Here is a 26,916-nt window from a genome sequence, read left to right on the forward strand (position 1 = left end):
GTGCTGAGAAAGCGGTACTGATGCAATCAAAAAAACCAAAAACAGAAAACAATCCTATGTGCCATTCTGTGTAGTGGATTTATAAATTAAATCCAGTTCAGATCTGTTCCTCAGGATCTATGTGTGTGGATCACTTGATAAGCCTTCTTTCATCCAAACCAAACTGTGCCTCAAAACCACCAGATTCATGCATTAAGAACAGGAAATATAATGCCTACTTTTCCCTTCTTGAACCACATTACTGGCAGTATACAAACTGATTCCCATAAGCAAATTCATCATTTGATGACTGCAACATCAAGTGATATCTAAGAACTAGAGGATGTCCTCAGCTTCCTTTGCCTCCTGAATTCTGGTTTAGCGTTAGGAATTTCTAGGAATTGGAGCTTGCCTGCCTTTCAGTTCCTTCAGTTAATTTGTATTATTTTTATTTTATTTTATTTTTATTTGTACCGTGCCCTTCTGATTGGGTTGCCCCAGCAAGCTCCCAGCATTAGCAAGATGCACCAGTGTGCATCAATAGTCTTTTTAATGCAGTGCTTTCCTGTGCAAATAGAAAATAACTTAGGACTGATCTTAGAGCTGAGCCATGTGCTCACGTCTGGCATTGGTGGTGGCTGTGTGCCCCAGCTGGTGCCATGTGCCAAACCCTCTATGTAGTGGCTCTGATACATTCTGTTGGCCAGCTTTTCACATGTCATTGTCATTTCAGGATTTCGAAGCCCTCACTTTGAGTGCACAGAAATCCAGTCCCCAGTGGGACTCCAGTAGAGTTTTTCAGCCTCCCTTGCTTGGTGGAGCTGCCTTGTTTCCAGGCGCAGGTTCAAAGAAAGAAAAAGGCAAGACAGTGCTTGTGCGAGTTTTAGAAGCTGAAGGGGAATCGATCAATAAGGGTTTTCATTACTGTGAAAAAGTAGAGAACATGCGGTGCTCAGAATAAGCAGAATCAGATGGATGGTCTTCAGAGCACTCGCATGGGGGGTGGAATAGCTGCCCCGATTTTTCTTTTCTTTTCAACTAGTAGTTTTCCTACTCGGAGAAGAAGCTTTTATTCTTTAAATGAATTCTTTTCAAGCCTATTATCTTCAATCAAGCAAGTTCTTTGCTGGGGTAAATCAGGCGGGAGGGGCTGGCCCCAAATTGCAAGTGTGGTTGACAGCCGCTTGAACACATTTTGCCAGCGAATGTGCACCGCAGTGCTGATAGTAGGAGAGGTCACATTCGTCTCGCTTTGTTTTTTAATTAATGGCACTTCCAAGCTGCTGATATTTTGAGGACCGTTCAATCACATGCCAGCAAATTCAGGCTGCTCCATTACAGCTGACAGGGAAGCCTTGCACAATAAACCCGCTTCCCTGAAAGATTGGACTTTTTGCGATAAGGAAAATGCGCCGAGAAGTGTGCGATGGCACTTGGTTGATACAATATTATCAGACCTTCCTGCAAAGAAGTCAAGGAAAATGCTCGATAAACAGGTCCTCTGAATGTACTCCAAAGCAAGAAAAATCGTGACAGTTTCCTCTGCGTAAAAAAACCACCAAGCTTTTTACAATACTTCTAACATCACCCCCTCTGTTCTTTTTTTCCTTTTCTGCATTTCCCTATTCTTCTTTGTATCACACGAGCCCGGTGTGAATGTACAGCTCAGAAACATTTCCCAAATATTGTTGCTATAATATTATTCTACGTGCTTACGAGATGCAGCTAACGAACCAAATTCTATCATTGCTTTTGCAGCTAGTAGGTGGAGGAAAGGGAAGGAGAGGGAGGGAGAGTCAGCAGAGAGAGACGTTGACAACTGTCAAACGTGCTCTTTACTATGCTGCAATACGGTAAGAGGCGGGAGATTACGGTAAAATCGAACGGGATCCTACCCAGGCAGCTGCATCAGCTCAGCAGCCGTGAAGTTGCTGCTTCTCCTGGACAGTGCAAAGCGGAGTATTATTCGGCTGGGAGGAGGGGAGGGGGGTCACGGAGCTGGCCTCCATCCCCGGTCAGCCATTGGGACAGAGGGAATAAGTGTAAATGTGAGTCATCAAAATACATGGGGGGTGGAGAGTGCTTGCATGGTTTGGTTTTGCTTCCGAGCAGAATGTCCCACGGTGCGCTGGAGATGTCTGCCTGTCATTCCTCCTGCCTCGCGCGCTCTGCAACAGGAGGTCTACAGCCCTTCAGCTTGAAGGAGAAGCGCAGACAGCAGCTTAGAGACGGTGGTCGGAGCTAGAGACCCGCGTTTGCATCTGCCAGCTGCTTTTTTCCCTAGGTAATGCTGACACGATTTGTTTGTCCGTTTGGGGTTTCCCCACCTTACAGCCATTCGCAATTTTCCCATTTTAATTTCCTAGTCCCCCCAGTAGGCACTGTTGTTGTTTATTTAGACTTGCTTAGACCGGTTTAGACCTCTGCTGGGACTTGGTGCATTTTCTCCTCCCAATTTTGTATATGTGTATGGGGGGGGGGGGGAATACACTTAATGCTCCAGTTTTCCCACTTGTTAAGAAACATCTATACCATTTGAATGAAACTGTGTTCATTATTTGTCATCATTTTCCCCTCAATAATTTTTACCTCATAACTTGAGCATCTTAGAACTTACCATTTCAATACACTTTTTCTTTTCTTTTCTTTCTTTCTTTCTTTCTTTCTTTCTTTCTTTCTTTCTTTCTTTCTGACAAGGAAACAACTTCAGAACAGTCCAAGAGGCTACTTTGTGTTCATATCTTGACATTTTAAAACTAAAACCGTGAAACTACTTGCGGAAAGAAAATTCAGCAATATTTCTCTCTCCGGGTAACTAGCAGGTGTGAAGAAGAGGGAAATGACTTTTTCCTGATTGTAAATTGTTTTAACTGTTTTTAATACTGAATTGTAAATTGTTGTAACCTACTCTGGGACCTAATGGCACCAAGTGATGGTGGTAGTAACTTTCATTGTTGTTGTGGTTGTTGTTGTTGTTGTTGTTAACAGAGAGACTTGTAGCGCTCTAAAAACTAACAGATTTATTTTGTCTAGAACCTGTTTCATCAGATGTTCAAATTGTTTCCTCAGGTAGCCAAAATATGTGTGCCTGAGTACACATGTGGACATCCATGTACAGCGGGGGGGGGGGGGAGAGATGTGTATCTTGGGTCCAAAAGGTCAGGAATTATATAAGTCTAGTCGATCTGTAGCAATTTTATGCAAAGCTTAAATGTATACATTGCCTAGATGCGACCACCAATAACTATCTGTAATAGGACTTACCAAGCTTGTCTGTGTTAATTTCATCCCTACTGTGGCTAAAAAATCTCAGGTCTCACTTAAGTCCTAAAATGAAGTAGAATCTGTGAGGTTTAATATATTGTTTCCCAAAATACTAGCAAGTGTTGCATACTGGGAAATTGGACAATTACCAGTTACAAGAGGCATTGTTACCCGGTTGATACCTGGTTTTTGTGTTCCCAACCGTATAAATCCTACAAAGATTGGGTCCAGCTCTTCTGTGATTTATTTTATCTGCATTAGTCTTAGTAGAAGCCTTTTGGGAAAGTCACAGATCAGTGACAGAGGGCACATTTTGCAATGCAGAAGGTCCTAAGTCCAGTCCCTGGAATAGCTAAGTAGGGCTGGAAAGATGTCTGTAAACTTAGGCAGTCAGAACAGTCAGTACAGAGCAGACAATATTGTGTGTCTTTTGGTCTCAGTTTGTACTCTGACATCTCCATGTAATGAAGAGAGAACTTGGGGAGCAAGACTAGGAAAGATTCTGTGATTCTGGGGAGGTGCTGCCATCTTTAATGACTAAAGAGATGGATGAGTTGCATGGTCCGGCTCAGGAGAGACTTCGGAATCTCTTAGCAAGTGAGGGAAGAAAGCCTGTTGTACTTTCTGCTCCTGTGTTTATTTGTTTGGAACATTCAAATGTTGTTGTTGTTACCCTGCCCATCTGGAGAATATGTCCTCTTTCCTTACTTGGAGAGGTGCCCGTGCTGTTTTAATACCTGGAGTGTACACAACTCTCATATAGAGTGAAAATCACTGTTTTCAAACTTCTAAAAATGCTTTTGCTGTAAACTATTTGTTATACCATTGCTTTAGTTTCTTAAAAGAGGGCCATTGGGGTTCACATGTACCCCAAAGTTATTCATTAGACCTATGAATGCCCAACACCCTAATCAAGGGTGCTTGGAAAAGTAATTCATTAGGGAATAAACTACAGTTCCCAGACTCTTTGGTGGAAGCTATGGGCTTTAATTCAAATGTCTAGGATTGTATCCAAAGTAGCACTATGGGAACAGTCCAACAGTGCAAGGATTTCTGCTTGCACAATGGAATGTTCTCCCTCCATACTCCCACTGCACCCCCTAAATTTGTTCTATGGGTTCCCACAACCCTCCAGGGCAGATTTGGGGAAGGCATGGAGTGTACATGTAGGGAGAAGTGAGGGTTCATTGCACAAGCATAAATCCTTGTGCAAATGCAGGAATGGGGACCCTCCAGCCCACAGGCCAGTCCCGACCCAGGCTTCCCCATTTGGCCTGCAAGGCCACCTACCCACCCTACACCCAACATTGTGCAAGTAACATTGTGCTTGATTCGCTTCCAATTTGCCCAACAACAAGGCTTTGAAGCACTGCACAGAGCAGGAGGCCCGGGCTATGCAGGATCACACACACCCCAACACACACACACACACACACACACACACACACACACACACATCAACTGATGCCAACAGCAAATGATCCTGCTTGATCTGTGTATATGGGAGAGCACCCAAACCCAGCAACCAAGCAACCTCCCCCTGTCCTTCAGCTGATGTGAAAGGAGGACAACCTTTCCTTGGTCTGGGTGTATTTTCTGCCTTTATTACAGCAGTTCATTCACTGCAAAGGGGTTTCAGTGAAACAGCTGCTGAAACAAACTGGGGCTGCCTGCTTTTTGTCTTTGGGAAAGGGGGGTGAGAAGCCAAGGGGTTGAGGAGCCCTGGCGGTTCAGCATGTCCAAGATGTTGCAACTGAATGAGATAAAAGTCAGTTCTGCTTTTTGAAGCCCCAACTTCGGGACCTCAGAGCACCAAATCCCCTGGTGCCATTTGTGACATCAGAAAATTGATAGATGGGTGGCCCCACTCACCTGTCGAATTTGGCCCATGCAGACAAAACGGTAAAGGAATGAGTGAATTACCGGTAGATACTGCCCATAGTCTGACTAATTTACCATTCATCCCATTATTCTGCTTTGTCTGGCAATGGTCTCAATCAGAGTGGAGTCTTTATAATTAAAGTGCTACCAGATCATTTTAAGTGGGGATGCCAGTGATTGAAGCAGGGGTCTTCTGATTTTGCTGTGTCATTGAAACTTCTCTTATGCGCAAGGGCTGGTGGTGGTCACTCATTACTCAGTGCTGAAGGTATTCTACATATGGCACAGAGCTATATCTAAGTATTGATAGTGGGGTCATCCCTAGCATGGATCAGGCCTTCTTGCCTGGACAAAACATTGGCTGTAAAAAGAAAATCCAGGCTGGAAAAATCCCTACAGAGTAGCCATGGCATATTCGTATCTAAGAGCTGAATCAGTGTAAAGTCTATCTTGCCCACTATTTATGCATATGTGGGACCATTGCTAATGTGGAAGAGAAAGTGGGAGATCATTGTAATTCCAGCTGCTAGTCTGCGTTACAAATCACTTTGAGCCTGTAGTGTGAAAATGTCCATAGATTTGTTCTCACTGTGTAGCCACAAGCTTTTCTGTCTACATCAGATGAAAAAGGAAAACATGGAGAGACTTCTTTTGAAATATGTGGCATTGTCCCTATATTGAGACTGCAGGGATGTGATTGACAAAACCACCAGGCAGCAATAGCATTCTTGCACTGAGAGTCAGAAAGGATGGCGTAATGGGGGGGGGGGGGCTGAGGAGGCCATCGCCCCTGGTGCCATTTAGCACCCTGCCCCATTGTGAGCACTTGCGTCCTTCTCAGCACCCTCCAGCTAGAGGGCAGCTGAGAATGATGCAATAGTTGTGCCCCCTGGCCCCTGTGGGCCCAGCGCTGCTTTTCCTAGTGTTCTGCTTGCTGGGAGGGTGCCCTGAGCTGTTGCATCCTTCACACGGAGCCCTCCTGCTGGGGGGCAGCTGAGAAGGAGGCAACAGGCATGCGCCCTGGCCCCTGCAAGCAGTGCCATAGTGCTGCATTCACAGGGACCAAGGCACAGCCCTGTTGTGTTCTTCTCAGCCGCAATGCAACTGGAGGATGCCATGAGAAGTACACAAAAGCTCACGGCACCCTCCCTGCGAGCCCAGCACTGCTTCCAAAAGGTTTGCAGGACCGAGTTGCATGCCTGCTCGCAGCACCCCACAAGCCCATTTTTGTGAGTCTTGCAAAGCAACACTGGGCTTGCAGGGCACCGTGAACTCATCCCATTTTGCAGCAGTGGGCAGGGGTCCCTCCTGTGGTGCGCCCTGCCCCTGCTCCCACAGCGTGGCCTGCATGCGCCCTGGTGTGCACCTGCTCCGGACACAGGTGGGGGATGCTCCACCATTGGTCAAAAACAATGGGGTTGAGCAACAGCATCTACTGAGCAAGCAATATACTAGTAAACAGAAGTTAGTGCTGCAGATGATAAGGAAAAATCAGTCAAGTTGATTCCCAGGTCACAGAAAACCTTTGCAGTCTGGACATTACAGCAGCATTACAGGAGCCATGGCTTTTAAAATAAGCTTCCTTTTCTTTTTTTTCTTATTTAGGAGTTAGCATATCTATCCTGCAAGGAGCACAAGAAGAAGAAGTCCCTGTTTGGAGCTATGACCAACATTTGTTAATAAGCTTACATCCTGGAGGCAGTTGGCACAACGCTGAGAATCTTACGGCTTCAGCAAACTTTGTTCCACATCTCAAGACTGTGATGCACATGTCTGATGATAACAAAAGCAAAGCTTAATTGGAAACATCCTTGTGGTCTTCCACTATTCCAACTTTAAACATATTTGAAAATCAAGTATGATAAAGACCCAAATAAATGGGAGAAAAGAGAATGTTCCTGCCATTTGTGTCTAATGAGACAAATTTAAATGGACGCACTTCAGATGTTGATGGCCTTTCCACGAACTCAGATATTTTCCTTTGCTACAAACCCAAACATATTTTCCTTGCTTAGTGGCAGAAAGCATTCTGTAACCTGATGGCTCTTTTTTTTAACAGCCCAACAGAAACTTGGAAAGAGATCTTTGACCCCTTCTGCAATACTGTGTCATCAAGCATCCCACAAGGTCCAGAGAACATCAAGGAGAGCGTCCTAAAGAGAGTCTTCCAAATTGCAGCGGTATTTTTATTTGGCCTAACTGGAACAGATACCAAGGAATAAATGTGGATTTTCAAATAAGTTTCCCAGTCAGAGGTGTCCTTCCAGGTTCTGCATTTATAAAGCAAGAACCACATTTCCAGTTAGTTTTTATCAACAATGTGGAAATAAAGCTTCTTGCAACACTACCAAATATTTGTTCTTCGCTCTTTCAAAGAAAGAGCAGAGTAAATCACAAACAACACTGGATGAACATTAACCAGTATTGATATAATGGCTTTGAACTCCGAGAACATCTCTGCCTCTGACTGCTTCAACTGCACCCAGCCTGTGGAGGAAGTAAACATTTCAAAAGCCATATTATTAGGTGTTATCTTGGGGGGGCTGATTGTTTTTGGAGTCCTGGGTAACATTTTGGTTATCCTGTCAGTAGCCTGCCACAAGCACCTGCAAAGCGTAACTCACTATTACATTATCAACTTGGCTGTGGCCGACCTCCTGTTGACTTCGACAGTCCTCCCTTTCTCTGCTATTTTTGAGATTTTGGGGTATTGGGTTTTTGGGAGGATCTTCTGCAACATCTGGGCAGCTGTGGATGTTCTATGCTGCACAGCTTCCATCATGAGCCTTTGTGTCATCTCTATAGACCGATACATTGGGGTGAGCTACCCGCTAAGATATCCAGCCATAGTGACTGAAAAGAGGGGCCTGCTAGCCCTGCTGTGTGTCTGGGTACTGTCCCTTGTGATATCAGTAGGGCCCCTCTTTGGCTGGAAACAGCCAGCTCCAGAAGATGAAACCATCTGTCAGATCAATACTGACCCTGGTTACGTCTTATTCTCTGCCCTGGGCTCCTTCTACCTCCCCTTGATCATCATACTGGCAATGTACTGCCAGGTCTATGTGGTGGCAAAAAGGGAAAGCAAAGGACTGTCTTGCGGCCTGAAAACAGAGAAGTCCCATTCAGAGGCAGTGACTCTTCGCATCCACCGCAAAACCACCACAGAAACCACTGGATCAACACCCAGCAACAAGCACAAATCCAATTTTTCCGTGAGGCTCCTGAAGTTCTCCAGGGAAAAGAAAGCAGCTAAAAGTCTGGGGATTGTGGTGGGATGCTTCATACTCTGCTGGCTCCCCTTCTTTATCATCATGCCCATTGGTAAGTCAAGCAAATGCATTTGGTCACGAAGGGGGTGGGGTTGCGCAACTATTGTGGTGAATTGCATTAACGTCCACGATTCTGCATCAGATCCTCTGGTGATTGTAAATGAGATATTTGGTGCTCATGTAACTCTGGGACAGCTAGGGAACAAATCCATTGAGGATAAGGCCAGTGCTTTATTTTTAGGGGAAAAGGTGCCTGTACTCACCATGAAGTTGTTACAGTAAGTGCCACACTTTTAACATTTTGGGGGTGCTGAGTACCCTTGAGCAGCCCCAGGAAAAAAGGCACTGGATAAGGCTATCTGGGGCTACAGGCCATCATGGCTAAGTTCCTTGAAGGCAGTATGCTGCTGAAGACCAATTGCTGGGAATTTCCAGCAAGGTGAGTTTTGTCACACTCAAATCCTGCCTTGAGGCTTCCCATAGGGGAATATGGTTGGCCAATACGAGAACAGGAAGCTGAACTGAATGGATTTTGGTTTGATCCAGTAGGGCTTTTCTTAGACTCAAACTAGACGTGACAGCCACTGCGGCATTTTAGCTGCATGTCCTTCTCATTCACATCTAAATTGTGGTATATGGGTTCCGTTTAGAAGGAGTGCACAGCAGAGGGCAGGAGTGCTGTGGGTGCCTGGCCCCTTCATGGGGAATTTTGTGGGTGCTCAGGCACCCAGGGCCCCAGGGAGTTGGCACCTATGGCAGAGGGAAACTGAGCTCTCCCTTTCCTTTCCTGTGGTCCATTATCCCATGCTCTTTTCTTTTCCAGTCCTCGAACTGGAGAAAAAATGGGAAGGCGCAACTTTGCACAACTAACAATGGGGAAATGAGACAAAGAAAGGGGGTGGTTCTCCCCCACTCATGCTTGGCCCCCTTTTGATGTCGGACTAAGATCTCACAGTCTATTTGATATGTTAACAGCATGGGCATAGGGCTGAACTGCTTTCATTGTTCTGAGTTTGACCCAAAGGACGAAGGATGTCTATATAGGAATAAACCCCACAGAATGCCCTTGCTTTTAGTAAAGAGACCTAGGACCAGGCTGCAAAGTATTTTAAAACTAACCTGATATAACTAACTGGCTGGAAGCTATCCTCTTTGTGGTTTTCAAAAGTCCATCATTGCCAATGAAGTACCAAATCTGAGTTGGTACCTTATTCTAGTGCCTGTGGAGGAGTGAATTTTCTTGATTATTTCAGAAGAAATCTTTCCTTGATAATCAATGTGTTTGGATCAAACATCTACTCAATGTACAATCTGTATACGTCAAACACTCAAATCATAATTCTGGATGCAAGCTGGTTTAGGGCTTACTCCCAAATGCATTTGCATGGTCCTATTTTATCTATCTACCGGTATTTATTTATCTATTTATTTAATAAATTTATACACTGCTTGATTGCAAAAAATCTCAAAGCATTTACAAAAATACTTGCTTTCTCAACACTTGATGCTTATAGCTCGTTGGACTGGAGCTAAAGTGATTTTGGATCTCTGAAAGCCAATTCACTCAGTGTTGCAAGCAAAAAACATACATGTGTGAACCAATTTGGCTTGACCTTTATTTAATGGCCCCAATCCAGACATATGTGAAAGCAGCAGTTGTTGCAAATCCATTACCTTCTTTTTTTTATTTTTTATAAGATATTTATTAGGATTTTCAAAATATTACAATATAGAAAAAGAAAAAAGAAAAGTACAAAATAAAAATAGTTAAAAACAATTCAGTCTTTCAATCACTTATCTTTCATTTGCTTGTTTCCCGGACCTCCTCATACCTCCCTTTTTTGTTTTCTAGTTCAGTTTGTTGGTTCAGCAAATCCCTTACCCTCTTTATTTGTCCTAATCTTTGGTCTTAAAATAGTAACGTTAGATTTTTACCTCTTAACAACCCATTTTTCATATTCCCTTAAAGCATTACAGCTGGAAACCACTTAATTTCTATCCAGCATCGTTCTAACATTCATTAATTTTACAATATTTCTGTAGATAGTCTTTGAACTTCTTCCAATCTTCTTCCACCGACTCTTCTCCCTGGTCTCGGATTCTGCCAGTCATTTCTGCCAGTTCCATATAGTCCATCAGCTTCGTCTGCCATTCTTCCAGAGTGGGTAGATCTTGTGTCTTCCAATACTTTGCAATGAGTATTCTTGCTGCTGTTGTGGCATACATGAAAAAAGTTCTATCCTTCTTTGGCACCAATTGACCGACTATGCCCAGGAGAAAGGCCTCTGGTTTTTTTCAAGAAGGTATATTTAAATACTTTTTTCAATTCATTGTATATCATTTCCCAGAAAGCCTTAATCCTTGGGCACGTCCACCAAAGGTGAAAGAATGTACCTTCAGTTTCTTTACATTTCCAACATTTGTTATCGGGCAAATGATAAATTTTTGCAAGCTTGACTGGTGTCATGTACCACCTGTATATCATTTTCATAATATTCTCTCTTAAGGCATTACATGCCGTAAACTTCATACCTGTGGTCCATAACTGTTCCCAGTCAGCCATCATTATGTTATGTCCAACATCTTGTGCCCATTTAATCATAGCAGATTTCACCATTTCATCCTGAGTATTCCATTTCAACAGCAAGTTATACATCTTTGACAAAATCTTAGTTTTGGGTTCTAATAGTTCTGTTTCTAATTTTGATTTTTCCACCTGGAAACCAATTTTCTTATCCAACTTATATGCCTCCATTATCTGATAATAATGAAGCCAATCTCGCACTTTGTTTTTTAATTTCTCAAAACTCTGCAATTTCAGTCTATCTCCGTCTTGTTCCAAAATTTCCCAATATTTCGGCCATTTGGCCTCCATATTGAGCTTTTTCGGGGCTTTTGCTTCCATCGGTGACAACCACCTTGGAGTTTTATTTTCCAATAAGTCCTTGTATCTTATCCAGACATTAAACAATGCTTTCCTGACAATGTGATTTTTAAATGCTTTATGTGCTTTGACCTTATCATACCACAGATATGAATGCCATCCAAATACATTGTTGAACCCTTCTAGATCCAAAATGTCAGTGTTTTCAAGAAGCAACCATTCTTTCAACCAGCAAAAAGCTGCTGATTCATAGTAAAGTTTAAAGTCTGGCAGGGCAAATCCACCTCGTTCCTTTGCATCTGTTAATATTTTAAATTTTATTCTAGGCTTCTTGCCCTGCCAGACAAATTTAGAAATATCTCTCTGCCACCTCTTGAAACAGTCCATTTTGTCCACAATTTGCAGTGTTTGAAACAAAAACAACATTCTAGGCAATACATTCATTTTTACCGCAGCAATACGGCCCAGCATTGAAAGCTTCAAATTTGACCAAATTTCTAAATCTTTTTTCACTTCAGCCCAGCATTTTTCATAGTTGTCTTTAAATAAATTCCCATTTTTTGCTGTCATGTTAATCCCCAAGTATTTAACTTTCTTAACCACTGTTAAACCTGTCTCATTCTGAAACCTCTCTCTCTCCATTGGTGTTAAATTTTTCTCTAAAACCTTGGTCTTTAACTTATTCAACTTAAATCCTGCAACTTGACCAAATTCTTGAATCAGTTCTAAAACTCTTTTAGTACTAGATTCTGGCTCCTGTAACGTCAATACTAAGTCATCTGCAAATGCTCTCAATTTGTACTGTTTGGCTCCAACCTGTATACCTTTAACCAACCGGTCCCTTCTAATCATGTTCAGCAGAACCTCCAGGACCGATATAAAAAGCAATGGGGAAATTGGGCAACCTTGTCTTGTCCCTTTTTCTATCCTAAATTCTTCCGTCACCACGTTGTTAACAATTAATTTAGCCTTTTGTTCTGAATAAATTGCACTTATACCGTTTCCAAAGCCTTGACCTACCCCCATCCCCTGTAGATTCATTACCTTCTTGAAGAGATAATTGGCAAGGTCGTGAGCAGAGTGTACCTGCTCTGAGTTCAACTCCTGTCCCAACACATTAATTGTTTCTACCATTATTTGATTGGGGCTAGAGCTATGTGTACAATCGGGGCCACTGGATATGAGGAATCTCTCTTCTCCTCTGCTTTGGCCACTTGGATACGGAACCGTGTTTCTGTATGTAAATCACAATTTACTGCTATCAAAATGCACAGGTTTTTAAAATGGGAAGTTATATATAGTTACCTGAAGGTGTAATACACATTGACTGAATTATCTGAATATGCAGTACTTGTTGGAAATGTCATATTCTTGGTGATTATTTTCAGAAAAGGGGGTCTCTTGAATTTTGAAACTTGGAGACCTAAATATATTTTCACATATCTAGCGCATAGCTTTAAAAGGATCATTTGTGTGGGTGGCATGCATATTTATGGTATGACAAGGTTAAAGCACATAAAGCATTTAAAAACCATATTGTCAGAAAAACATTGTTAAATGTCTGGATAAGATACAAGGACTTATTGGAAAACAAAACCCCTAGGTGGTTGTCACCGATGGAAGCAAAGGCCCAGAAAAGGCTCAATATGGAGGCCAAATGGCCGAAATATTGGGAAATTTTGGAACAGGAAGGAGACAAATTGAAATTGCAGAGCTTTGAGAAACTAAAAAATAAAGTGCGAGACTGGCTCCATCAGATAATGGAGGCATAAAATGACTGGCAGAATCCGAGACCAGGGAGAAGAGTCGGTGGAAGAAGATTGGAAGAAATTCAAAGATTATCTACAGAAATATTGTAAAATTAATGAATGCTAGAATGATGTTCGATAAAAACTAAGTGGTTCTTTGCTGAAATGTTACAAGGGAAGATGAAAAAAGGGTTTACTATGTAATATGTAAAAATCTAAAAGTACAATATCTTTATGATTAATGATTAGGATATTTAAAAGAGGGGAGGGAACTGCTGAACAAAATATGTGAACTGGAATACAAAAAAGGGAGGCGCGAGGAGGTCGAGGAAACAAGTAAATGAAGGATAAGACATAGAAAGACTAATCTGTTTGTTTAACTGCTTTTATTTTGTATTTTGTATTTTTCCATTTTTATATCTTTTTTTATCTGCTTTTCTTTTTCTTTTTTTGCTCATTTTTGTAATATGTTGAAATTTTAATAAATATCTTTTTTTTAAAAAAAGGATCATTTGTGAAGTTATGTTTCTGATAAACATCAGACTTCTTCACATTATGGGTGGAAGGTGCTATATACAAGCAAACCAGTGGCGTGCACCCATAACTGAGATATATGATCCTAACTGTGCTTATTTTAGATCATGGGAAAATAGAAGGTATGTTGAGTAAGTTGTCTCAGTCTATTCTCATTAGTATAATCATTACAATTGTAGAAAATTTGGGAAGTGAGCACAATGGAGATTTTCTGTTATTTTTTTTTTAAGTATGCCAACAGAAGAAAATACAGATTTCCACAAAACTAATTGCTGGCCAAGAACTATATGCAGATTTTTCTCCTATTTAGGGAATAGTCTGAATGAAGAATTGCTTACTAATCCTGGATATTAGATTAGTTCTAGTTTAAACTTGTTAGAGCACTAGAATTGCCAGCAGGCTAAATCCTTAGGTGTGGCCAAGCGAACTGCCGTTCTTTTCCAGGGGGGTGAGTGGGAATTAAACAGCTTTGAAATGCTGTAATGTAATTCTGTACAGTGCTAATGCCAAGTCTGATTTAACAAGGCTGCTCGCAAGGGGTCAGACTCAATTAATTTTAAAGAAACGTTAATCTACTCTCTTCCACTCCGCACTTCTTATTTGTTCATTGGTTTTATGAATTTTGTGGCTGGGAGATCCTAGGGCTGGGGTGCTTGGGAGGGTAGAAGGATACTTAAAGGAAGACTCTTAATCTCAGGGATGTGGTTTTGAGCCCCACGTTGGGCACACGATTCCTGCATTGCATGATCCTTGTGGTCCCTTCCAATGCTACAATTCTGTGATATAGTTTTACGAGGAAGGGTTAGGTGGGGTGGGAATGATTAAAATTAAATTAAAATTTTGGGCCAAATCTTTTAGATATTATTACTGAATTGTTACATTCAAATAGCAAACTGTATAAAAAGAGGGTTTTTGGGAAAAGTGCCACACCATAATGCTCCCTGTGCTAGTTATGATTTGGTTAACTGTCCTGAATAAAGTCAGACAGAAATTATTTAGGTACAGTTCCTTGGTGAGTAATTGAGTTCATTATTTTCAGCTGAGAGTATACATAAGCGTTTTTTGAATTATTTATTGATTTTAATTAATATTCAGTTGTTTGGCATCCCTGGGGTATTCACTCTGTGACTCTTTGTTCATTTATCGCCTCCTCGTCTATCTATTACAGAAACACCCCTGAAAAAACATGTAACATGAATAAATGTAACTGTTGACCTTTCCCCCTCCCCACAGAAAAGTATAATTAAGCTAATTTAAAAAATAAAATAAAATTATGCAGCCCCATAGTTTTGCAACACCTTAATCACAAAGCAGAATCATATGTGCCTCCAACAAGATGAAATAGGGATTTTTTGGTACTTTTTGTAATACAGGAAGAACAGTTCTTATCTGGATAAGCTTGTCTGTTGGTTGACAATTATCAGCTAAATTTATTAAAGTGATCATTTCCTTATAATTCAAGGTAAAGAAAAAAATACAAGTTATTGAGAAATATTATGCTAATCAACCTGCCAGCCTGAGAAACTTATTAACACATAAGAATTAATGTAACTTATCAAAACACACTTATATGTGTCTACTCAGAAGTAACTGCCACGGTGTTCTATGAGGCTCAATCCCATCTCTACCAAGTACATTTAGGACTGCATGAAAACATTTACTTCTAATAAGTCTAATTGGAGCATATTTATTTCTTCATTTTACAGACGCGCTCTTTTATAGGCTTTACTAACAAACAATTGATATCTATTGACATTTACAAATGAATTGGCACAATCCTTGTGTGTCTTCTCATGTGTAAGCCCCATGGAAGTGGACGGGAAATATAGAAGGACAGGGCAAAAAGGAAAGCTGCTTTATACCGTTGGTTCATCTAGTTTGGGATTGTCTACACTGGCTGGAAATGACTCTCCAGGAGCTCCAAAATATCTCTGTAGATGTTATCAAAATTGCGGGGTAGCACCCATTCAATATCCAATTGCAAATAATTCATAGTTGGCTTCATATAAAGTTAAATGATATCTAACAATTTTTGTTTTTATATCAATTCCCAACATTTCTTTTCTGATATTTATATATTGAATTTTCTGATTTCAATGCTGCATATATATTTTGCCAACATTGAAAAGAGTCTCTACATCTAGATAGCGCCATCCCAGACATTCTTATAATATGATACCTTATTGATAAACTGAATTGATGATTGACAATGATGGTTTATAACCATAAGGATTTCCAGTGATGTCTGTAAGTTTTTGTTTTTCAAGAAAGACAGATGCTTTTCAATTACATGTTTTCATTTAAACACTCAAGAAAGCTTAGAAAGCTGAACAATGCAGCTATTGAATTCAAAAAGCTGTAATCACATTTCACATTTCACTCTTTAGAACAATTATTGGGCTCTGACTAACGGCTTGTGGACAAGGTTTTCTCTGCTCTGCAGAAGGTAAAGTCCTGAACAGACTAGCTTTCAATGCCTGGGCTGTAATGATGTTGGAATGCTGGTTGCCAAACAGCCACAAACATACCCAAAAAGGATTAGAAAGAGAAGGAGAGACATAACATTCCCCCTTCTATCTGCTTACATGGAGCCTGCAATCAAGCTGTTGCCATAGAGTCCTTGGGTTGAGCTTTAAGAAATCTTCCTCAATTTGAAACTGACCTCACATATTTGATCCCTTATAAGGGCAGTTGCCCATGGTTTGTGTCCATCTCTTTCCACAACTCCTGTGTTATTTTAGAATCACATCGTTAGTCTTTTCGGAGTCTTTTTTGCCCCTTTTGTAATGCAGAAAATTGAACACAACAGTCAGGCTAACATGATGAAAGCTACCCCATTAGAAACAATAACATTAGAAAGCTACCCCATTAGTTTGCAGGCTTCTCATTAAGAGAGACATCAACCAAGTGGAGCTGTATTCTTAAAAATCACTCATTTTGGAGTGATCCTATTGATCCTTAAAAACTTCATACTACAATGTAGCCCATTTGCTCCCTCTCCCCATTGAAAGAGGCTTCCTGCATGTATCTATCCTGAGGCAAAACTTACTCCATCCCTGCCTCAAGAACACTGGGCAGGCATTGCAAAGGAAGGCCTTTTCAATGGTGGGATTCAGATTCTGGAATGTGTTGGCCTGGGACAGAAACCTAGGTTGTTCCTTTTACCACATGTGGTGGACGTGTAGTATAATTAAAAACTACTGGGCAATGATCCATAATGAAGTAAAAAAAAAATGTTTTAGAAATCCTTCTCTAAAAACCCAGAAGTATTGTTGCTGGAGTTAATAACAACAGAAGTGACTAAAAAAGAGAGAAACTTGTTCCTCTACGCAACAACAGCTCCACCTGTACTACTAGCCCCAAAATGGAAAACAGATAAGGCACCAAAAAAAAGAAGAATGGCGTATCAAATTGTTAGAATACGTGGAGTTAGCAGGGATGACAACTATGATAAGAAATCAAAATGATGAAAGCTATAAGGAGGACTGGATATTTTTTATTGAATATGTGGAAAAATATAATAAACTAACAATTAACCGAGTGAGATGGTAAGATTTTTCAGCAGTGTAAGAAAAAACTAATGTGTATTTAAGTAGTTACGATAGGTGGGGTGAACCAAGAAAACGTGAGAAACAGAGGAGACAAAAGGAACTATGGAAGGAGAGGATGAGAAGTCAGTGGAGGAATACTTTCTGGTTTTCTGCTTATTTTTTGATTTCCTAAAACTGTTCTTTCTTTTCTATTTCAGAGTTTTCTTTTTTGTGTCCTTTGCATCATTTCCATTCATTTATTTGATATGGAATTGTATCAGAAACACAAATAAAACTAAATATTAAAAAAGAAAGAAACCTAGATCATACATTGCATATTATTAGGTACCAGGTCACAATGCTGCTTTTTATTTGACCTAGACAAGTGGCACAATTAATCTTGTGCACCTACTGCATTTATTTTTCGCCTTCACTTGCATATCTTCACTTTGTGTTATTGTCTTTTGATATTGTATTAGTGACAACTTCTTTAGTGCTAGGTACCATCTGTAGTTAAGTTTCAGAGTGAGCTCTCTCTTTCTCACTGATATGGATTTAAACGATGGTTTAGACCACATTTTTGAACACTGGGTAGAGTTTATTTTGTATCCTATGTTGTGTTCCCAGGTGTTGAGGGTATTTGTGGTTTCTTGGAGTAATGTTTTATATATTGTAGATATAGGAGCATCATATGTCTGGTTTTCCTGGTTTTTTCAGGGTTAAAATTTCTGCCCAGGTTTTTTTAAAAAAATTGGCAAAATGTCCAGGGTTTTTTGTTTTTTAGTAAAACGAAAAAAGATCCCTGAGTGAGTTGAATTGCAATTCATTCATAATTTGGCTGTGTGGCAGCTGCTGCTTGTGTGAATAACCGAGTGTCTTTCTTCTGTTCCAATCAGCAGGAGAGAGTAGGCTGGCTCTCCTGACTTGCCTGCTCTGTAGCTGCTTTTGCTGGCTTCTAATCGCGACTTGCAGACATGGCCACTCTTTGAACATGCTTTGTGGGTGCTGTTTAATTTCTTCCTTCCTCTCATCCTGAATCACTATACCCGGCTGTCAGGTGGTGGTGTGGTTGATCGAGAGCAAACAGGCAAGACTCCAACCTGTCTTTTCCAGCTTTATTCTTAGTGCGAACTATTTACAGTGAAGAGCGTCGCAAGTTCATGTCTGGCTCAGTCGCTAGCAGAATCTGGGAGTGGCCAGTCCTTGTACTTCCCCCAGCATAACAGCCGTGTGACCCCCATCCTTCTCCTCCCCTCTCTGCGCCGAAACCTACTGCGCAGAGTGGGTGCTGGCAAAGGGGTACTTCCCTCCCCTCCGCTTTGCTCAGCCTCCGTGTTAAGACTCTCCCTAGCATCTCCTGGTCCCCGCACCTCCTCCCCACTGGAGGAGGAACTGCTTCGCAAGATCTTCGGAGGTTACCTATAACACAACTGCCCTTCCACCTCTCGCCTCTGAGCTGATGGCAGTTCCCTGACACCGGTCCTTGAGGTATTGCAGTGCTGAGCCATTTAAGGATTTATAGGTCAAAACTAGCACTTTGAATTGGGTCCGGAAACTATTTGGTAGCCAGTGCAGTCAGACCAGGATTGGTGTAATATGCTCTGGTGAGCAACCTGGCCACTGAATTCTGCACTAGCTGAAGTTTCCAAACCATCTTCAGAGGCAGCCCGATGTATAACGCATTGCAGTAATCAAACCTTGAGGTTACCAAAGCATAGACAACAGTAATTAGGCTATTCCTGTCCAGATAGGGGCGTAGCTGGGCCACCAGCCAAAGCTGATGGAAGGCACTCTGGGCCACTGAGGCCACCTGAGCCTCCAGCGACAGCACAGGATCCAGGAGGACCCCCAAGCTATGAACCTGCTCCTTCAGAGGAAGTGTAACCCCATCAAGAGCAGGCGATTTCCCATCCATCTGGCCCAGGGAACCACCCACTAACAGTGCCCCAGTCTTATCTGGATTGAGTTTCTGTTTGTTGGCTCTCATCCAGTCCATTACCGAGGCAAAACATTGGCCAAGCACTTCCACTGCCTCACTTGCAGATGCAAAGGAGAAATAGAGCTGAGTGCCATCAGCATACTGGATTTGAACTGAACCACCCTTCAAGTCAAAGATTCCTTCTTTCCAGGGACGTAGCTAACTGCTCCAGCACCCAGAGTGGCGGGGGCGGGCGAGCTGCCCATGGGGATAGGTGAGCTGTCCACGGGGGCTCCGTGCCAAGTCACGCACGGGGGCACCGCACAGGGGTGCTGCGGCGATCCGTGCATGGGGGCGCCACACAGGGGTGCCGCGATGATCCGCACATGGGGGCACTGCAGCGAGCTGCCCATGGAGTTCGCCTGGTGGACACAAGCCCCACGCTGCCATTTCCGGCAGCGCGGGGCCCCGAGCCACCATGTCACTGCTACGAGAGATGCATGGCCCGGGCGCGCTGTAGGCCAGACCCTGCGGTAAGTGCCGATCACCGTGGTGGGCCATTTTGTCACACACACCCCCATGGATGACACCCGGGGTGAACCACATCCCCCGCACTCCCCTTCCTACGCCCCTGCTTCTTTCAGAGGGCTGTGCTCTGACAGCTCTTCAGATAGAAGATTGTTCTCTGTAAAGTCAGACACATGGCTACCCTAATCTTATAACTAGCAATGATCTGTTGTTCAGACAATCATCCCCATTTCACAGGGAATTTAGTTTGAAAGGTAGGAGCTTGAACAAGGCTACTGGAAGGAGACTGGATTGTCTTAGGACAGAGCTTTCTGAACTTTTCATGTTGGTGGCACACTTTTTAGACATGCATCATTTTCTGACACAGTAATTCAGTTTTACTAGCAAACTAGAGGTCAAACTAACCCCGTGAGGAGCACAGGGAACATGCATGTGACACACTTACACACTGCAGCTGACACACTAATGTATCATGACACACAGTTTGGAAAGCTCTGTCTTAGGTTATGAACTGAGCAAACACCCAGCCTCTGAAGGCAGGTTTGCATTGGGCTGTACATTTCAGCTGTAAGGTGTGCACTTTCACGTCCCCTTAAGTTGCATAATTCAAAGTTGCATAATACTAGCCGGATCATGACCATTGTCAGATTTCTCCCCCTCTGCTCATAAGACCAATCCACTTGCTAAGTGAGTCAAATGGAATTTGGAATAGGGTCCAGCCTGTGCTGGCAGTATGGGATCTTCCCTGCCCCCAGCTTTTTATCTGATACCTGTGATTTGCACAGCAACCTAGGAATCAAACCATTGCTGGGGGCTTTTGTAAGACTAAGGGCTGATTCTTGTGCTCCTTTTCCAATATGGTAAAGCCATATTGTTATTTTTCCAAATCTTTTTGACAAGGATCTCATTTCTTCTGCATACTCCCTCAATTGATAAGATCCAATTTCAAGCTGTCTCATATTGACCCAGATCACTGGTGTTTCTAGTCCAGGACTGTCTATCTTGACTGACAGCGGCTCTCTAGGGCCTCAGGCAGAAATCTTTTGCACCGTGCTAAATGAATTCATTTTGATGCAAGGGACTGAACAGTAGGGTCTCAGATTTCAGCAGCATCCTGTGTGAAGCCCACATTCGGCACACACACATGCCTTCCAGTCTACATAATAGCTGTGCCATCTCCAAGGCTCCATGCCCAGTGTGACCGAACCAGTTGTGTTCCCCTAAAATCCCAGAGCCTAGGGCTTGCCGATCAGAAGGTCGGCAGTTTGAATCCCTGCAACGGGGTGAGCTCCCGTTGCTCTGTCCCTGCTCCTGCCAACCTAGCAGTTTGAAAGCACGTCAAAGTGCAAGTAGATAGATAGGTACCGCTCCGGTGGGAAGGTAAATGGCGTTTCCGTGCCCTGCTCTGGTTCGCCAGAAGCGGCTTAGTCATGCTGGCCACATGACCCAGAAGCTGTATGCCGGCTCCCTCGGCCAGTAAAGTGAGATGAGCGCCGCAACCCCAGAGTCGTCTGCGACTGGACGTAGTGGTCAGGGGTCCCTTTACCTTTAAATGAATTCATTTTGATGCAAGGGATTGAACAGTAGGATCTCAAATTTCAGTGGCATCCTGCGTGAAGCCCACATTCGGCACACACACATGCCTTCCAGTCTCTTCTTCTTTTTTGGTGATCACTCGTAGCCGAGTAAGATTGTCTTCCATAAACATGCTTTTAACAATGAGTCCGTCAGTGACTGTGGAGGCCAATTCTGGATCCACATATCCTTCCACAGTGGGGACATTGGTTTCCGGGTGGGAGTTGATCACGGTGTGGATTTGCCAAGCGTGCCTTCCTCCTAGCACATTTCTCCCTTGTGTCCTGAGTTCAAGCATCTTCAAAGCCCATGACACCTTTGGTAAAGGCTGTTCTCCAACTGGAGCGCTTGCAGGCCAGTGTTTCCCAGTTGTCAGTGTTTATACTACATTTTTTTAGATTTGCCTTGAGACAGTCTTTAAACCTCTTCTGTTGAGCACCAGCATTATGCTTTCCACTTTTAAGTTCGGAATAGAGTAGTTGCTTTGGAAGACGATCATCAGGCATCCACACAACATGACCAGTCCAACGAAGTTGATGTTGAAGAATCATTCTTCAACACTGGTGATCTTTGCTTCTTCCAGTACACTGATATTAGTTTGCCTGTCTTCCCAAGTGATGTGTAAAATTTTTCGGAGACACCGTTGATAGAATCTTTCGAGGAGTTGGAGATGGTGTTTATAAGTGGTCCATGTTTCACAAGCGTATAGTAAGGTTGGTAGTACAATAGCTTTGTAAACAAGCATTTTGGTTTTCCTGCGAATGTCCCGGTCCTCAAACACTCTGCACTTCAGTCAGGAGAAAACTGCACTCACAGAGCTCAGGCGATGCTGGATTTCGGCATCAATGATCTTTCACACTGAAAGAGAAGTGAAACGTGTCCAATTTTTATTCACCATGTACAGATTCTCTCACTTGACTGGGATTTGTAGTTATTTAGCACTTGTTCCAACAAGGCAGGGAAACTAGTTAAGAATACATGAAGTTAAATGATTCAGACAAGAGTCACCTCCTGACTTTGTGTAAGTTAAAACTGCATGTAACAAAATCTTAGAAGAGCCTGATAAAACTTCAATTGTAATTGCTCCAGATATGTTGTTTATTACTCAGATTCTGAGCAGACACCAGAATGAGTATGTCACTGCCAGACATGGCCGATAATTTGCGAATAGTCTGGCTAGAGAGTGTGTGTGCCAATGTGAGGCTCGCCTGACCACTGGACTTTGGGACATTTGTCCCGTCTCAGTAATACATTTACTTCTTAGGAGGTCAGCTGTAATCAACAACTCCTTTGCATGACACTGGCCGCATCCAGACAGCACTTTATTCCATTTTCCTGACATTTCCTTACCTGATAATTTTTATGTTTTATGTGATCTTTCATACAATGTAAAACTCACTTCGGGAAATCTAATGGAAACTAGGAGAAGTTTACCATTTATTTCTGCATGAATTGCTGCTGGGTGGGAGGAATCTGTTTGCAACCCCCAATAACCAGGGAAATTGTGGGAGTCTAGCATTATATTTTTCCAGTGGTTTTCATGATCACACCATGTGATGAAATTTGGAATGGTATTTTGGCATACAGTTCTTTCCCACCATTTTCATGTGTGAATCACGGGAGAACAAGTACATAGAGTGTGGTGGCATGTTCACTGATGTGTCACACCATGGCCCCTGGTGTGAATGAAATTTAGTGTGACATGGGGGTAAATCAATCAAAAAGCCAGAATTCCATAATGCGAAATGTAAAAGGAGGACCAGGAACCGTGGAAGTGCTAGCAGTAGAACCAGGAAAACTAATGCAATAATCCCCACTTCTGAATCCATCATCAATGAGGCTGTCTTCTGAGTAGACATAGAATTGTAGAGTTGGAAGGTACCCCAAGGGTCATCTAGTCCAACCCCCTGCAATGCAGGAATCTCAACTAAAACATATGTTGCAAAAGGCTATCCACCCTCTGCTTAGAAACCTTCAAGGAATGAGGCAAACTATTCTATTGCTGAACAGTTCTTATTGTCAGAAAGTCCTTCTTGATGTTTCATTGGAATCTCATTTCTTGTACTCTTAATCCATTGGTTCAGGTCTCCAGAGCAGGAGAAAACAAGCTTGCTCCATCCTCCATGTGACAGCCTTTTAGATACAGCATTTGAAAATGGCTTTCATTTCTCCTCTCAGTCTCACCTTTTCCAGGCTAAACATACCCTCAGCTCTTCCTTATATGGCTTGGTTTGCAGACCCTTGGTCATCTTGGTTATTCTCCTCTGCATGCATTATAGCTTGTCAATATCCTTTTTAAATTGTGATGCCCAGAACTGGACATATGACTCCAAGTGTGGCCTGACAAAGGCAGAACAGAAGAGAACTATTAACAGAGCAGAACATGTAATATATTGAATTCATAATATGTCTTATGGTGCTTAAAGTACTGTAGCATTTTGAATATCATTACAGTGGTACCTCAGGTTAAGTACTTAATTCGTTCCGGAGGTCCGTACTTAACCTGAAACTGTTCTTAACCTGAAGCACCACTTTAGCTAATGGGGCCTCCTGCTGCTGCTGCGTCGCTGGAGCACGATTTCTGTTCTCATCCTGAAACAAAGTTCTTAACCTGAAGCACTATTTCTGGTTTAGCGGAGTCTGTAACCTGAAGCGTATGTAACCCGAGGTACCACTGTACAATTCTCTGCTAAAGAGACCTGGGCCTAAAATCCCAAGATTCCATGGGAAGAATCCATGACAAAGAGACATTGCTATGCAACCAAGTCACTCTTCTATAAATTCAGTTTCTGAAATCCTCCACATCTGCCTACGTGCTTGGCTGCATCTAGCTTCTAATCATTCTTCCATGGGTTCCATGAAGATTTATGATAATGTCCATTTGCAAAAATAAATAAATAAAAATAACCACAGGAGCTGCACCACACACAAAAAATAAAATGCCTTTTTTAAGGAACAAGCGCCATCTATCTTCCCTATGGCCAAAAATATATAAGCAATGCCAGAAATCTGAAAGTGATTGTCACGTTGTTGCCTTACAATGTTTTAAGTTTGGTTTTTCAAAAGTCTTGGGATACTGCTTGCATCCTCTGAATCCTTTTAGCCCATAGGGATTTTGCAAATAGCTCTGCAGATCTTGCTGAAAAGTCCGTGCACCATATTTGATGCACTCTACTTGGGAGAATGTCGTGCATCTGGCACAATATTTCTCCAGGCTCTTAACAGACGTATCAGTCATTTCACTGAATTTTTGCTTGTGGGAAGAGGTTTTCCAGCTCCTTCCTGCCAAATCTGAGTATGCCAGAAATATACAGGCCAGGACATTCTTCTCCATTGCCTTATAGCTGGAGCGTAAAGGGGCAAGGGACAGGAAGGGGGGAAGGGGGCAGGGGCCAGAAGAGAGTCGGCTGCTGGGCAGGGGCCAGGGGGCAAAGAGTGAAGTGGTTCCAAGATCAGAATAAGCCCAACTTGTGAGGGAGGGGGTGGAGCTATCCAGGCACAAGCTGGGTCAGCTGCAACTTAAGGCTTCACATTCATGAGGGACCTCTAAATGCCCAAAATTAATGGATTCCAAGTTTTACATTATTGGTTAAGAAATAATGGAAAACATACACCTTTGACATGACAAATATATATTTAATGGTTGCACCATCATTTGCCATATTGTATTTATAAATCTATTCAGAAAAGCTGTGATACTAGTACACTGGTATCTCCGGTTGCGAATGGGATCCGTTCTGGAGGTCTGGCCGCATCCCGAGGAATTCGCAACCGGAGGACCGCGTCTGCGTATGCATGTGCGGCGAAACCTAGAAAAAACTTCCGAGTTTGCTGCGTTCGCATCCCAAAGTTTACATATCCAGTGGGATACGTAAGCAGAGGCATGACTGCACTAAGACTGTATATGCTAAGTACGAAATCACAAGGTATTTTCATTTAAAGGTATTTCATATGCAAATAATCTTATTGCAATATATGCTTTAGATAGATTGCTGGTTTTCCACTGCATCCTCACCTTAGTATATATTCAAATATAAAGGTACAATAACAGAACCCCCCATCTTTCCCACTGGTCTAACATAAGGTTCAGACACTTGGTACCTGGATGCAATGCCTACACTGGTTGGGGGCACAAGCAAACTCCACCCTGCCCACCCCCCCGCTCTCAGCTATGCACACAAAGTCAGCCTTCTCATCCTTCATTAGATCATGCTTAAGGGATATCTTATTGTGAACCAACCTGGCATTTATAAGCAGCCCCCAGAGACCCGCCGGCAGCCTGGCACAGCCACCAGCAAACCTTCAGCTGGAAAAAGTGTCAGAACAGAACACAGGCTGCAGCGCCCTGTGCCGTGGTCCAGGCTAGGTGAGTTCCCCTCAACTTGACGCACCCTTGATCCAGCTCCATAGCTACCCCTCATCCAAGGCCACTGAAAATGGACTCCCATCTACTGCCCCCACGTGGCCCAAGGTACGTTTTCCTAGGCACATGATAGATTTGATAAATAATTCCTGGCTCCCTTATAAAATAATACACACACTGACCAGCAGATAAATCTAAAACACAGATACCCACCCCTTAGCTCAGAAGTCAGCTCAGCAATGTAGCTCTTCCCCCCTCAAGGCAGGCAGCTGCAAATTGGGTTGGTGGGTGCGGGTGTCCTCCAGGGATGAGGGAACATCTCTCTCCCTAAAGAGAAAAGCAGCAGCTAAAGCAGAGCAGGGACAGGTGGCGAAAGTTTGCCTTTCCTGTAGTTCTTCTGTATCCTGCTCCTCTCCTACAGCTCCTGGAGGTCCATTTCCACTGTCCTTTCTGTGAGAATAATGCACTTAGCAGTGGGGTAATGCTATGGAGTAGGGCTGGATCAAGACCTTTAGAGGCCCTAAGCGCCTAAAAGATTTTGGTGTGCCAAAAATCTAATTCAAAATATCAACAATAATAAACCATAAAATAAAATTGCATTCTTTGAAATGAAATGAAACCTGCATTAAGATGGGAAATAATGTTTATTTTTGTATACTTCCACTTTATGTATATTTGGGGGGAAATCTCCTACTTTTTCTAATTGCGAAGTGTTTGATTAGATACTCAGAAATAATCTTACGTAACACATCTGCTTCTGTAGATGTGAGGCTTCCAGCCTTGCCTTGTTGCATAGTTGTTTGACTGGGATTTTTAATATACTTCAACTGAGAAAATGACTGCTCAGCTGAGCAATTTGTGTGGGGAATTTCTGTCATGCTAATGGTTAATCCAGCCCTGCTATGGGGCCTTTTCAGTTTGACATAGGGCCTTAGTATGCTTTAATCCAATCCTGATCCTGAGTCTCCCTGGTCCACATCCATCACCAGTCCAACTCTACACCCTCCATGAGTGTCTTACCTGGCTGGAATGTGTCATTGAACTCTGATAACTTTGAACTCCCCTTTGGCCTGGGGAGTCAGATGTCACAAAGGTTGCCGGGGATAACTGTATGTTTGAGGGGTCAGGAAAAGGGAGGCTTGAAGCAAGGGTTTCTGGGCAGAAGGAGGAGGAAGGAAGGCTGTGATCCATCTTTGAGGGAAGCAGCCTGAAGGGTACTTGTGCTTGCTGTAGGAGCTGGGCATCCCCCATGCAGACTGAAGGTGTAAATAGGCGAGTAAATCCTGTTTCTTAAAGCACCGCAGTCTCTGCCATGTCTCTGCTCTCCAAAGGGGCACAGACCCTGTGTGTCTGCCCCATGCGCTCTTGCCATTGCTTGCCAGAGAGAGGGAGGGGCAGACACCAGGTTTTTGTAACAATATATACTCAGGGGCGTAGGAAGGG

The 26,916-nt window shown here is 42.8% G+C and overlaps 2 protein-coding genes and 1 long non-coding RNA gene across 5 annotated transcripts in view; 2 read left to right on the top strand and 1 right to left on the bottom strand.

Moving 5' to 3' along the window:
• LOC308463824 (claudin-34-like) overlaps positions 1-26,916 on the top strand; it is a 312,859-nt gene that overhangs the window by 123,257 nt on the left and 162,686 nt on the right. The gene's annotated exons all lie outside the window — the stretch shown is intronic.
• ADRA1A (adrenoceptor alpha 1A) overlaps positions 1,885-26,916 on the top strand; it is a 53,653-nt gene continuing 28,621 nt past the window's right edge. The window contains exons 1-2 of one of the 3 annotated variants that reach the window (XM_080982508.1): positions 1,885-2,263; positions 6,730-8,445. In XM_080982508.1, the coding sequence (XP_080838634.1) occupies positions 7,557-8,445 (889 nt within the window). In that variant the 5' untranslated portion in view covers positions 1,885-2,263; positions 6,730-7,556. The remainder of the gene's footprint in view (positions 2,264-6,729; positions 8,446-26,916) is intronic. The other 2 variants (XM_080982510.1, XM_080982509.1) reach the window with 2 other exon arrangements.
• Positions 21,975-26,454, bottom strand: LOC308463890. The gene is made up of 3 exons (XR_013979781.1): positions 26,216-26,454; positions 25,687-25,800; positions 21,975-23,450 (listed from the first exon to the last, which is right to left on the bottom strand). It is a non-coding gene; the product is annotated as an uncharacterized lncRNA (long non-coding RNA).

Source organism: Podarcis pityusensis (assembly GCF_964106645.2).
Source record: "Podarcis pityusensis genome assembly, chromosome: 15".
NCBI lineage: Eukaryota > Metazoa > Chordata > Lepidosauria > Squamata > Lacertidae > Podarcis > Podarcis pityusensis.